General features: G+C 45.9%; 3 protein-coding genes across 3 annotated transcripts in view; all 3 read left to right on the top strand.

The window, feature by feature from the left end:
• Positions 1-1,964, top strand: part of HOXA5 (homeobox A5) — a 4,592-nt gene extending 2,628 nt beyond the window's left edge. Inside the window, exon 2 of the mRNA XM_024754982.1 lies at positions 933-1,964. Within this exon, the coding sequence (XP_024610750.1) occupies positions 933-1,183 (251 nt within the window). The 3' untranslated portion in view covers positions 1,184-1,964. The remainder of the gene's footprint in view (positions 1-932) is intronic.
• An 891-nt stretch (positions 1,965-2,855) lies between these two features.
• The window catches only part of HOXA3 (homeobox A3), a 30,922-nt gene continuing 21,730 nt past the window's right edge, over positions 2,856-12,047 (top strand). The window contains 1 exon segment of the mRNA XM_024754981.1: positions 2,856-2,930. The gene's annotated coding sequence lies outside the window, so the exon portion shown is untranslated.
• HOXA4 (homeobox A4) overlaps positions 9,466-12,047 on the top strand; it is a 4,528-nt gene continuing 1,946 nt past the window's right edge. Inside the window, exons 1-2 of the mRNA XM_024755007.1 lie at positions 9,466-9,613; positions 9,721-9,784. Coding sequence (XP_024610775.1) covers positions 9,466-9,613; positions 9,721-9,784 — 212 coding nt within the window. The remainder of the gene's footprint in view (positions 9,614-9,720; positions 9,785-12,047) is intronic.

The raw sequence follows: 12,047 nt of genomic DNA, 5'->3' as shown, positions 1-12,047 counted from the left end.
CCCCCCCCCCACTCTCCTTTACCGCCCTCTCTCTCCCCGTCACTGTCCTGGTTTCGCCTCTCCCAGCCCTGTGGAGCCTCTCCCCGCCGTTCTCCTTCCCCTGCCTTCCTTCTTCCTCCTTCTCTTTTCTGCAGCGCCCAGCGCTCACAAATGAGGGGAAAGAGGCCGCTGGCTAGCCAAGTTTAGACTTTGAAAAGGGGGGAAAGGAAAAAAAAAACATATCCAACCCCAGCGCCTCGGAACGCGCTCATGGGTCAGGCCAGCCGAGCAAGGCGCAGAGAGGTAGAGGATGGCAGTAGGGGCCGTGAATCGGGCTTGTCAGGACTGATAATTTATGAGGAGGGCTACGCTGGGGAAACAGCGTTACTAATTAGAGTCCCCGAAAAGGGGCTTGGTGGGGGGAATAATCGAGGCGAGAGCCGGCGGGATTCTGAAGTTTGGGGGCAGGAGGGAGAGCAGGAAAGGAAAGGGAAGAAAAAGAAAGCAGGCGCCCCAAGCGTGCAGGCTGGAAGAGGAGGCGGCTCGCGGGGCTGGAACTTTAAGGGAGGGTGATCTGGAGGCTACTTGGGCGCACAGAAAAGGGCCTTGCTTTGGTGGGTTTCTGGGTGGTGGGCAGCCTGTGAGGGCTGTGCCCAGCCTCAGGGCGCCAGGGGCAGGGCCAGAGGGCAAGAGAGGGGCGAGGGAAAGCCGGGGGATCGTCCGGGATGCGGCTCCAGCTTCGGATGGGCCGATTGTTCCCAGAGTCCAAATCTTATTGTTTTCTCTCTAGAAAGGAAGAGGGAAGGAAATTCGGGAGGGGTGGGTGGGCGAGTGAGGAGGGAGACTTGTTGAGCTTTTCTCCCCTGTTCAGGACCCTGGCTGGTCCAGCTGGCGGACTTTGGTAGCCAGAGGCTGAGGAGTGGGTGGCTAAACCGCTGACTTTTCTGTTGCAGACAACATAGGCGGCCCGGAAGGCAAAAGGGCCCGAACGGCCTACACGCGCTACCAGACCCTGGAGCTGGAGAAGGAGTTCCATTTCAACCGCTATCTGACCCGCCGAAGAAGGATTGAAATAGCACATGCTCTTTGCCTCTCCGAGAGACAAATTAAAATCTGGTTCCAAAACCGGAGAATGAAGTGGAAAAAAGATAATAAGCTGAAAAGCATGAGCATGGCGGCGGCGGGAGGGGCCTTCCGCCCCTGAGTATTTGAGCATTTAAAGTACTGAGCAGTATTAGCCGGGTCCCGCGTAGTGTCAGTCCTAAGGTGACTTTCTGAAACTCCCTTGTGTTCCTTCTGTGAAGAAGCCCTGTTATCGTTGCCCTAATTCATCTTTTAATCATGAGCCTGTTTATTGCCATTATAGCACCTGTATAAGTAGATCTGCTTTCTCTTCATTTCTTTGTCCTGAATGGCTTTGTCTTGAAAAAAAAAATAGATGTTTTAACTTATTTATATGAAGCAAGCTGTGTTACTTGAAGTAACTATGACAAAAAAAGAAAAGAGAAAAAAAAACACAAAAAAGTCCCCCTTCGACCTCGTTTAGTGCCAATGTTGTGTGTTGCACTCCAGTTGTTTAACTGTGCATGTGAGTGGAAGTGTTCCTGTCTCAATAGCTCCAAGCTGTTAAAGATATTTTTATTCAAACTACCTATATTCCTTGTGTAATTAATGCTGTTGTAGAGGTGACTTGATGAGACACAACTTAACTTGTTCGACGTGTAGTGACTAGTGACTCTGTGATGAAAACTGTGACTCTGAGCGGTGTGTCCCTGCGTGCCTTTGTAGGACCCTTTGCACGAACTCTGGAAGTGGCTCTTATAAGCGCAGCTTCAGTGATGTATGTTTTTGTGAACAAAGTTACAAATATTGTCCAAGTCTGGCTGTTTAAGCAAACTGTGATCAGCTTTTTTTTTTTTTTTGTATTTGTTTTTAAGGAAAAAATACTGACTGGAAACAAAAAATAAACTTTCTATTGTAAGTTCTCTTGGTCTGGTTTGTGCCAAATAGCAAGTGGCTCTTTTTGCTCTTCTGTCTGTCCAGTGCTGGGAGGCAGTGAGTCTGAGGCTACCTGAGCAGTCTGCCTGTGCAAGGGGACCTCAGACCAACACCCTGACCCGTGGCCTCCCTAACTGACCCATCAGAGAGTTCAGGGCGGAAGGTGGAAAAGCTTTAGGTGGTTGCAAAGCCTGAGTCCAACCTGCCCATCTCTGAGAAAACCAGGTTAACTTGATGGGTACGAAAAAGAGAGGAAGATAGAGAAAGGAGAAAAAGCCCAGGGCTTTGTTAGTGGCCCTCGGGGGCCCACACAGATGCCGCTTCTCTCCTAAGGCCATCCTAGGCCTCCACTTGCTGAAGAGGCTGCTATGTCAAGTTGTGGCCCCCAGACCCTCTGCCCTTAACCCAGCCAGGCACCCTTTCCCACTCCTCGCCCTCCTGAACCCAGTTGGCTTCTTTTGCTATAATTAATTTGCTACAAATGGAAGGTACTTACCCCATCCTAGCTCGATTGGGAAACTCCTCAGAGCAGCTAAAGCGCAACTAGAGATTTGCACATTTACCGACTGCTTACACTGATGCCGTCTTTCCTTTAAAAAGTTATAAAACAGTAAACTTTATAAGCCCCAGTTCCGGCTATATGACATTTGGGTGCCAAATGAATAGGGTTTTGTCTATGAATTAGATCGTAAAATCATCCATAGCACAGACAGATCGGCTCACTGGCTATAAAACGTCACGTGGGGCCATTAAAGTAAGTTTTATGGTTTTGGGGAGTTGACATCCAACATTATATACCACATAACATATAATCTCACTGACGCTGGACTCCATTTGACTCTTTTGCAGGCTACGTGTGCCACCTGGTCATTCAAATTGTCAATTTTAGGTCCAGAAGTGTCCAGACCACAAGTCTCTCAAAACTCTGAAAAAATGGCTCCCTCCGAGTTAAGGTAAGCTCGCCCCCTGAGCGCTTTCAAGTTTATTTGTACTCTGAAAACTTTCTTTCTGGATCTTTCTCTCTCTCTCTCTCTCTGGTTCAATAACTCTGAGGTTGCCTCGGAATTCCAAAGGGGAGAGCAAACTTTCCCTCTGCCCAAATTAGGAACGCCAAGAGCCAGCTTTCGGAGGCACCACGGTGCAGAGCGCCTGTGGCCGCGCCGCATCCCTGGGCCTAACTTTAATTGCTGCACCAGCGCGGATGTTAATGACTTCCGCTGCTCTCGCCGGCGTGCAAAAAAGATGATTTTTGTGTGCGAGTAGGCCTGCATGCGGAGACCGGGCAGGGCCGCCCCCATCCCGGGGCTGGAGGGCCGGGCTCTGCTGGGTCTGCGGAGCCCTGGGTGGGGGCTGGGAGCCGGGTGGGGGGGTGGCGCCGGCTGCGGGCGCCGAGGCCGCGCTGCGCTGGGGCGCGCTGGGGAGTTTGAAAGAAAGGCCCGGGCAGGGCCGAGGCGTACGCCGGCGGGATTTCTGACGGGGCTGTGGCAATACGTCTCCGCGGGCCGGGGTCATTTGGCAGCACTGAACAGAGGTGGCGGCCTTTGGGGCCGGGTCGCAGGCTGGATCGGGAGAGCCCGAGGGTGCAGAGGCCGGCCGGGTGCGGGCGGCACCTCTAGGCTGGGCCCCTGGGTCGCCAGGCCGAGCCCAGGCCGCTGGCGCCCGCGGGACGCTGGGGACCGCGGGTCCCCACCTTGCGGGGGAGGGCTCAGCACCCCCTCCCCCGCACCAGGGACCAGGCCCTGAACCTTGTTTGCCTGCACGTTCTTTTTATTTCGGTGGGACTGTTCTCACCAGCCTGTGAGTCTGAAGCAATAAACTTTATGGCCGGATTTAACTTCAGTCTTTGAATCCCCAAGCTAAATGAAAGGCGTTACAGCGCTTTCTTTTCTTCTGCCTTGCCTTTCTTCTTCTTTCCTTTTCCTCTCTCCTTTTGTAGAATTTTAAATCTATGCACAGGACCCTCAAAAGGCAACTTAGGCATCTCCCTAGATAGCACTAAAGATTAATTTATTCCCCCTCAATATACAGGCAAATTCTTTCTTCCAAACTGTGCCCTGAAGTTTGGGGGGAAATCGAGGTGTCTTCAATGTCCAACTTAAAAGTCCCCAGGACCATTAGGTTGTTTTTCCACACACATCATAAAGGGTAGTTTAGGGAAGAAATAGGTCGTTTGTCAGTAGGAGATTTCCGCCTTTCTTTTGTTAGTTGCTCTTTCTGTTTGATCCCAGGAAATTTACATAATCTATGATTTCCAAAACAGTCCCCAATATTGCACCAATGGGTGAGATAGATATTTCCTAGGTACAATTCCAGCTTGGTCTCAGCCACCCTTTCTGGCCCCAACCCTCTACATTCTTCAGTGGCAAAGCCATGACTAGGGACACTGTGGCCTGCCCTGGGGTCTTTCTCTGAATGGGTACCCACAAGGGATCTAGCAGATTTCCCCCATCCTGTATGAAGAATTAAGCCAAATCCTCCAACTCAGAAATGAAACAAAAAATGGGATCTTCTGTCTCCAAATGCTTTTCTCCTTAGGAGCTAGCTAGGTGGTTTTCTGCAAGTGCTAACTGGTAAAGATATTTCTTAAGTCCTTAAAGTGAAAACATTTAAAGTGTAGAGTTGGAATTTCCACAAACTTTATTGTGCAGAGGCCACTTACACTCATAACATAAGTCCAACAGATGTCCCCAAAGTCAGAGGTTCAGAAAGCAAAACCTGGGAAGTTTTTTGAAAAATCGAAACCCTCCCACAAGTCCCACTCCTCTTGAATAGTGGCAAGGCGAATCCCTGAGGTCGTTTTGTGTAACCTGTTAAAGTGAGCATTTCCTGAGAGCAGTTCAGCACTCAGGAAGATGTGTCTGCATCTTAGTGGCACCCAGAATATAAACTTTATTTGGGTTCTCTTTTATTATTTTAGATGTCTGTGAGAATTCTGGAGTCTTTCTTCTGCTGCTCTGAGTTTCGGATTCTTTACTGGAAAATACTGGGTTAAGGTTTTATTTTAGTTATTCATTTGGTGATCTTGATTGAGTGACTTCTTGGTGACTAAAATTAGTGGCAGAAAAAAAGAGTGATAGGGCTGCTGGCAGGTTCATTTGAGTAACATGCCTGGACGAAGTGTCCACACCACCTCTGTGGTCACGTCCCACTCTGGGTATGGGAATGGGCAGAAAGTTTCTTGGATTAGAATCACACAATATGGGGGAATCTTTCCCAAGCATTAAAAAAATTACAGGCTATAAATATTGTCAGCTTGCTTATTTCTGTCTGTTGTAATCATCATAAAACTTTAGAGTTTAAGACGGCAGGCCAACTCACATGCGGTTAACTGACTTTAAAAAAATACAGCATCCAGTCAGACCTATGTGAGCGTTATTGGAGGAATTTTTTTCTCTCTTCCTATTTTCATAGGAAGCATAGTAAGGAGGATGGCTGGTTATCTGCTCATTTTGTAGATAAGTTATTTTTTTTCTCGTGCGTTCTTTTGGGTTGCTTTTGCAGAGGAACTTACTTAGGAAAAAAAATCTCTGTCACTAAGGGCTTTATGAAGACATCTAGCCTCAGCTGGTGGCAGAAGTGTTTGTCTGTGCTCCTAGCTTTGTAAAAGGAGAAGGCATCCGAAATGTGCCAGGGCCCGTTTGTTTCTACAAGCTGAAGAGACAATATTTCCTGAACTATAAATATAATAGGAAGCTTCTGGTCACACTTACTTAGGGGTTTGTTAGGGTTTCCATGCTCTAATTTCACAACCTTATGCCAAGATTCCTTTTTTCCCCCCTGTTCTTTCCCCCGCTTCATTGTTGGCAGCTCTGGGAGAGCAAGACAGAATTTTCTACCAGAAACGGAGTCATGTTCATTTGTTGAGATGTGAAGAGTATTATATCCAAACAACTAGTGAGGGGAGAGCAAATTACATCTTGAAAGATAGGCTATTAAAGAGGAAAACAATCCTTTTAGCTTGAAAGATGCCCTGCAAAGCCTCTCCCCCACCTTCGCTCTGGAGTCTGTCTGAGGTTTGCCCATCATGGAGAGTGCAGAACGTTGTGGGCGCATCCCTTTGGCTTCTAAGGCAGAATTTCTTTCTAGACAATGACAAAACTATAATCGGGGCTTCCAGACAGGGCTGAGGGGGTCTGCCTAGGCTCCCACCCACATAGGAGAGGGGAGCCACAGTCCTAGCCACTCTAAACCCCAGAACCGAAAGATCTGCCTAGGACGGTTTTATTTGGTGTTTTTTTGCAAAGAAAGCTGCCTTTCTCCCACCAGTTCTCTTCCCCACAAACCGGTCTTTTCAATAATAATATTTGTTATGAAGGTTATTGGGTAATTATTGCGATTTTGTGAAGCAGCCCTTGCTGGAGGTGAAATCTGTCATCGCCTAACAAATGACGCCCGTGCAGTTCACTGCCGGGTTAAGTAAATGCAGAGAAGATAAATCTGCACACCCTAGGAATCGCCAGCAGAGCACGCTTTAGTACAAGTTCACAGTCAACTCTCCTGCCTGGGCCAGCTTTCCCAACAATTAGGGCTGCGTCTTTATTTTTAAATAAAGGAAAAGTCTCCCACTTCCATTGCCTGCTTTCTCCCCGTCTTTTCTTTTCTTTCGCTTTTTACGAGGTTCCCCTCGCAAAAGCCTCCTACTCCAAATGTTCCTTGTAGACGTAATGATGAGTGATTTTAAAATAATCTCATTCCTATTTAAGTGATGACAAAAGGAGGTAGGAGGCTGATTTGACAGGAAATACAGTCACAAACACACAAAAATATCCAATTCACCCTCTTACTCCAAAAGGCAGTGGCAGAAGCAGGGCATCCCTGAGCTCCTGGGCTGGGGGGCTTCCCCTTGAAAGAAGAGGCACAGCTTTGTGTATCTTTGTGGTTGTAACTGCAGGTCAAAAAGTTGAGGGTCAAAAGTTTACGTTGTGCAGCGCTCTTCGTCATCTGCCCAGACAGAGTTTGATGTCAATGTTAGAGTTGCGATCTTGACTATCAGCACAAAAGATAAAATGGCTCAGAGTGACGCGTGTATCACGGTATGGACTCCAGGTGAACCCTAGTGGTTGAATGACCTCAATTACGAAGGAAAGGATAGAAAATTCCTCTTTTCAAGACTAATACATGCTGTATTTCATCTTGAATTATCGCTCCCATTCTAAGGGAATAGCAGCAGGTAAATAGGCATAGATTATTGAAGCACCAACACCCTAGATGCTGGAGAACCAGGAGTCTGTTTGTGCGTTTGTCACAAAATAAAAAAGCTCAAAACTCATCAGTGGACCTTTAGAAATAATGTAGCAAGTTGCCAATGTTCCATCATACCTTCAAAGGAAAGAGATCGGGCAGGAAACTTCCTTTATTTGAAAACTGTGATTTTGATTGGCCAGTTTTTTTCCTTTTTAGTACCTTTAATGATCCCTAAAGTGTGTGAGAACAAGGGCAAACACAGGCACTTCTTGCTAAGTGTATCCTTTGCAATTTTCAAGGACAGAATGCTTTTTCCGAAACTGCCACCCACTAAATGCAAAGAGCTGGGAAGGGGAGAAAGGAAGTGGAAACCCTCCGGAAAGGGGCAGGATTCCTCTACCCCCTCCACCAGTGAGAAAATGCTTATTGGTACCAGGAAAATATTCCTGTTGTTGAAAGTTTTTCATTATGTTTATTGTGAACCCTACACTGAATGTAAGAGAAATGCTACAATCTATGGGTGAATAAACTGTAAAGAATACACCATTTGAGCAGGAAGGTAGAATCCACAAATGCCAGACCTCTTCTCAAGACCACAGTGACAGACTTCTATTCTCCAGAAAATACTCTTGAAAAATACATTTGGAATGAAAGCCAAGGAGAGGGGAAGCAAGCTAAGGAGGGAGGGCGGGAGAGTAGAAAAGAAAGGGAATAGTGTGTGAGGGAAGCCTACTGCAACCATGCCTTGTGTGTGTACTGCAACTGGAGAGCTAAACAATATTTTATTTTTCATGCACCTATATTAACGTTAAGTGTTGGTACCGTTAGCATCTATTTTCTGGGGGACATATTTTCCTTTTCTGTGTATTGATCTTCAAGTAATTCGTGTAGGGAAACAGAGAAGAGAAAGGTGACATTTTTTTCTAGGTTTTTCCTTTAATTTTAGAGATAAACTAATTCAACTACTCAAAATGTAGACCCTTGCAGGGACATTTAAGATCATCCCACTATAGTCTGCTTGATTAGATTTGCTGGTGCCAGGTATGTTCAGGGGTAAGAGCAAATATTTCCCAAACACTGCCTTTGTGGAAGTAGTCAGGTTGCTTTCACTGTGCGATGTGTAAAGTTTTCACTCTGGCCAAGAGCTTGAAGCCAAATGGGGGTGTGCCAGATGAGAACAGAAGAAAAGGAACAACTGTGGTGACTGCTGTTACAGCAGCGAACACTTCACCACATCTGGGCCAGTGAAATGAAGAAAACGGAAAACCCCCCCATTAGTCACCAAGACAATTATGCATCTCTTTGACAAAACCCTGTTATTGTGTTATTGGTTAAAAACGCGCCACACCTTAGGAACGTGTCAGCTTCAATAATCACAGACACCTCTTAGCTAGTTTTTCAACTCAAAGAAAATGTACCTGCAGAAGTTATTGCTTTTAGAGTGCTTACTTTCTTTATTTGGAGGACTTTAATCTTTAGGCCTCTCACACAATCCTGGTTAAAATTCATGTCTAATCCGGATATGAATTTCATATGCCTTATGCCTGGGTTGTGTTCATTAGTATAAACTTCTATAAGGAAATTACCCCCAAACAGTTAATTGGTCAAATGGCTGATAAAGTATTGCTTCTCTAAAATCCTATGCCGACTGTAGGTGGGGGAAGCCCTCAAATGCCACCATCAGGCATTTTGAAATTCAGTCCTTCTCCCGTGCCCTCCAGAGACGTGCTTCAGACAGCGAACAGTCAGTCTGGGGGACTCTCGCTCTAGAGAACAAAGGACAAATACAGTCAATACATTCCATAACGTTTACATTTCCTTTGCTCCCCGCGCCTTGGTTTTCCCTGAGAAGGAGTGACCTGGGCAAAGCACCCACTCTCTAAAAGACATGGTATAGACCTTTTAGAGGCACAAAGTCCAAGGCCGAGGTGAACTTCAGGTCAGCGCGTCTAACAAATATGAAAATGTCGGCTGGTGAGGGGCGCGCCTTGTGATTTAACAAAGACTGTCAATGTGTAAGATTAATAAGAAACAAAATGCGCACGGTGTCACTGTTCGGTCACTTTGAAACTTGGGACAGGGCTGCATTCAAGAGGGAAGGCTGTTCCAAATATATTCAAAATGATTCAAATCAGATTCAAACTAGGCTGCAAAACACTGCCCCCCTCTCGCTCTCCCTCTCCCTTGGACTCCCTTCACTCTCCTTCTCCATCTGGGACTTGAGGACATGATGAAAAGTTATTTCACTTAATGGGACTTTAAGAAAGCTTTTGTTGGGAATATATGTTATCCCTGCACGTGGAAATGAGCAAATGTGCTTACCAGTTTCCCAAGAAAAGGATAACGCTTTCACCCTGCTTGGGACTGGAGCCAGTTGGCGTGCGAAGATTAGCACACTCCCTCTCTGCTCGATTTCAGGGCATCCCATCTTTTTTCGGACAAGGCGCTGCTGGTAAACCTCAGTTTATTTATTAATTGAGTTAGTTTCTTCCTGGCTTTACTTTGGTGTCTTGGATCACATATGAAGGCAAGAGTTTTCTTTGTTTTGTTTTTCAAAAGATTATTTGATTCAATGGAATGATGCTATGGCTTGCGAAGAGAGATTGTGGAAGGATCAGAAAAGGTACTGAGATTGTTTATTACAGCCATAAATCTTGCAGTAAAATGTCAAAATGTCGGTGTGTGAGATAACACTTGGTGGTCCTGGCTTCGTTTGTGTTTATGATACGAACCACAAAGACAAGTTACAGGCCTTGGGGGGATTCTGTGTAAGCCCATCTTCCTAAAGTAATAGAACCACATGAAACACAGGCGCAGTTAACTCGTTTAGGTTAACCATATACAAAACAGTGCCCGAGCCTCGTTAATACTTTAAAATAGAAACTTGGTAGAAGGTTCTAAGGCTAAACAACATGAATTTTGTGTTTTAGTGTCTGTAAATAATATTGAACAGACATGGTTAAGACCTTAGTCTGATGACACAAGGAGGGAGTCAAAATTTCCTTGTCATGTTTTTTCTTCCCAGAAGCTTAGAGAGCCCAGTTTTGCTAATTACTTTATGTATGTACATATTATTCATGTTATATAGTACATATATGTATATACTATTTTTTCTTGCTGTAGAGAGATATTGGTTTAGGCAGCTATATCACAGGCTAGAGAGTCTAGAGAGAATGTCTAAAGATTTACACTCAGTGTTGATTTCTGTCTGTGGCTTAGATTTCATTTAAAAAAATTTTCAGGGTGTGCCATGTCAATGGACAGCACTCTTCACAGACACACATCCAATGTGGAAAACCTCTTTGTACCACTTCAGGGTGATTGCAGTTAGAAAGCTAACATGATCCCTTTTTTAACCTCTTTTCCTAAATTAGTTTAAAGATTAGTACCATATAATGGGCTTTATGTGGCTAAGCATTAAATGACTATCCATCAAATGGATATATTCCAGCATTTAGTAACTCATATGAGTAACCGATATAAATGAAGATAGAATTCACATTCCTTTTGAAGTGTCTCCAGGCTTAGGCTATGACTTTCCTTGCCTGCGTTTCAGACTCAGTTGTGAGAAGGCAGTTTATATTGCTCTTTGAAAAATCAACTAGGGTACACCAGCTGAAAAATCCTTGCTTTACATGCCAATATGAAAGTGTTTTTAGAATGGTGACTACGCTAGTTAAACGCACTGCTTTAATCTAGGCTGAAAAGTAGAGGATCTAGGTATGTCTGTCACTCAGAAAAGGAAAGGGAAAGTACACACAACGAGTAAGGCATCAGTATTTACTTTGAAGATCAACATTAGGTGGAATTAATAAGTAATTTATTTGTTAATAATGGCATAATTAGTTTACCCATCAAATTTCAATTACCAAATGGCAGACAACAGTCCTCTCTCCCCACTTTCCAGAGCTACTGACATCATTAATATGCTAATTTCCAGCAATCCAGAAATTATAGACCGTCCTTAAATATAACTTTAGCCTCAGATACAGCCTGGAAAAGCAACAGCTAAAAGACAAAACAAAATTCTTAGCGGGAAAAGACCCCTCGACACAGTGCCTATGCTATCCTTAGTTTGTTTTTGTTTGGAGATTTTTCTGAAGTAGGAAGTTGTTGGTCTCAACGCTCGATTTTGTGGCGGCATCATCGCTCTTATGCATCCCCACCCTTGGGCCACTTTCTCACAATCGCACCTACTACACTGGAGCATGTTTCATTCTGAATCGACACCTCCATCAAATGAGATGCTATTAGGAAGGTTGTTTGCTTTTTTTTTTTTTAGGTAAAAAAACCAAATATCTTCTGCTTCTAAAAGAAAGAAAAAAGGAAAAGTGCTCATCCGGTTGTATTGGAATTGCCTTGCTTTACATCCAGGGGCCGATTTCTCTCAGCTGCTCACCCACCCACCCTTTTCGCTCCTGCCTGGCTTCTCAAACTGGGGACGTTGGGCGCGGACGCGGCGGGCATGATGTGCGGAAGGGAATCAGCTGGTGAGAAAACCGGTCTGTTAGCCTCATTCGTTTTATTCCCCGGCCAGGATAAAAACCGGAATACCCCCTTGGTCCCGACGCCATTCCCTCCCCCAGGCGGCCTCGAACCCTTGAGGACGCCAGGCCAAGCTAGGCTGGGCCCCGAGGTCAACGCTGGGCCGCGGCCGCCTGTCTGCCCCGAGGCCTAGGCCAGAGTAGGGCACGCATAGGGCTCGGTCTGGGCATCCGAGAGGACCAGAAGACTGCGGGCCCTGAATTCCCAGCGGAACTCAAAGTTGGGGGGTTGGACGCCCAAAGCTCCAGTTCCCTCCCTCCTCCTGGAGCCGGACAGCAGCATCCATCACCCGCCCGCGCGCTTCCTGATCCGGGTCCGCGCGCGCGGCGCGCACATTGGCG

Source organism: Neophocaena asiaeorientalis, unplaced genomic scaffold (assembly GCF_003031525.2).
Source record: "Neophocaena asiaeorientalis asiaeorientalis breed wild unplaced genomic scaffold, Neophocaena_asiaeorientalis_V1.1 scaffold36, whole genome shotgun sequence".
Classification (NCBI taxonomy): domain Eukaryota; kingdom Metazoa; phylum Chordata; class Mammalia; order Artiodactyla; family Phocoenidae; genus Neophocaena; species Neophocaena asiaeorientalis.
Note: the sequence above shows the minus strand (reverse complement) of the source record. Positions and strands in the feature narration are given on the sequence as shown.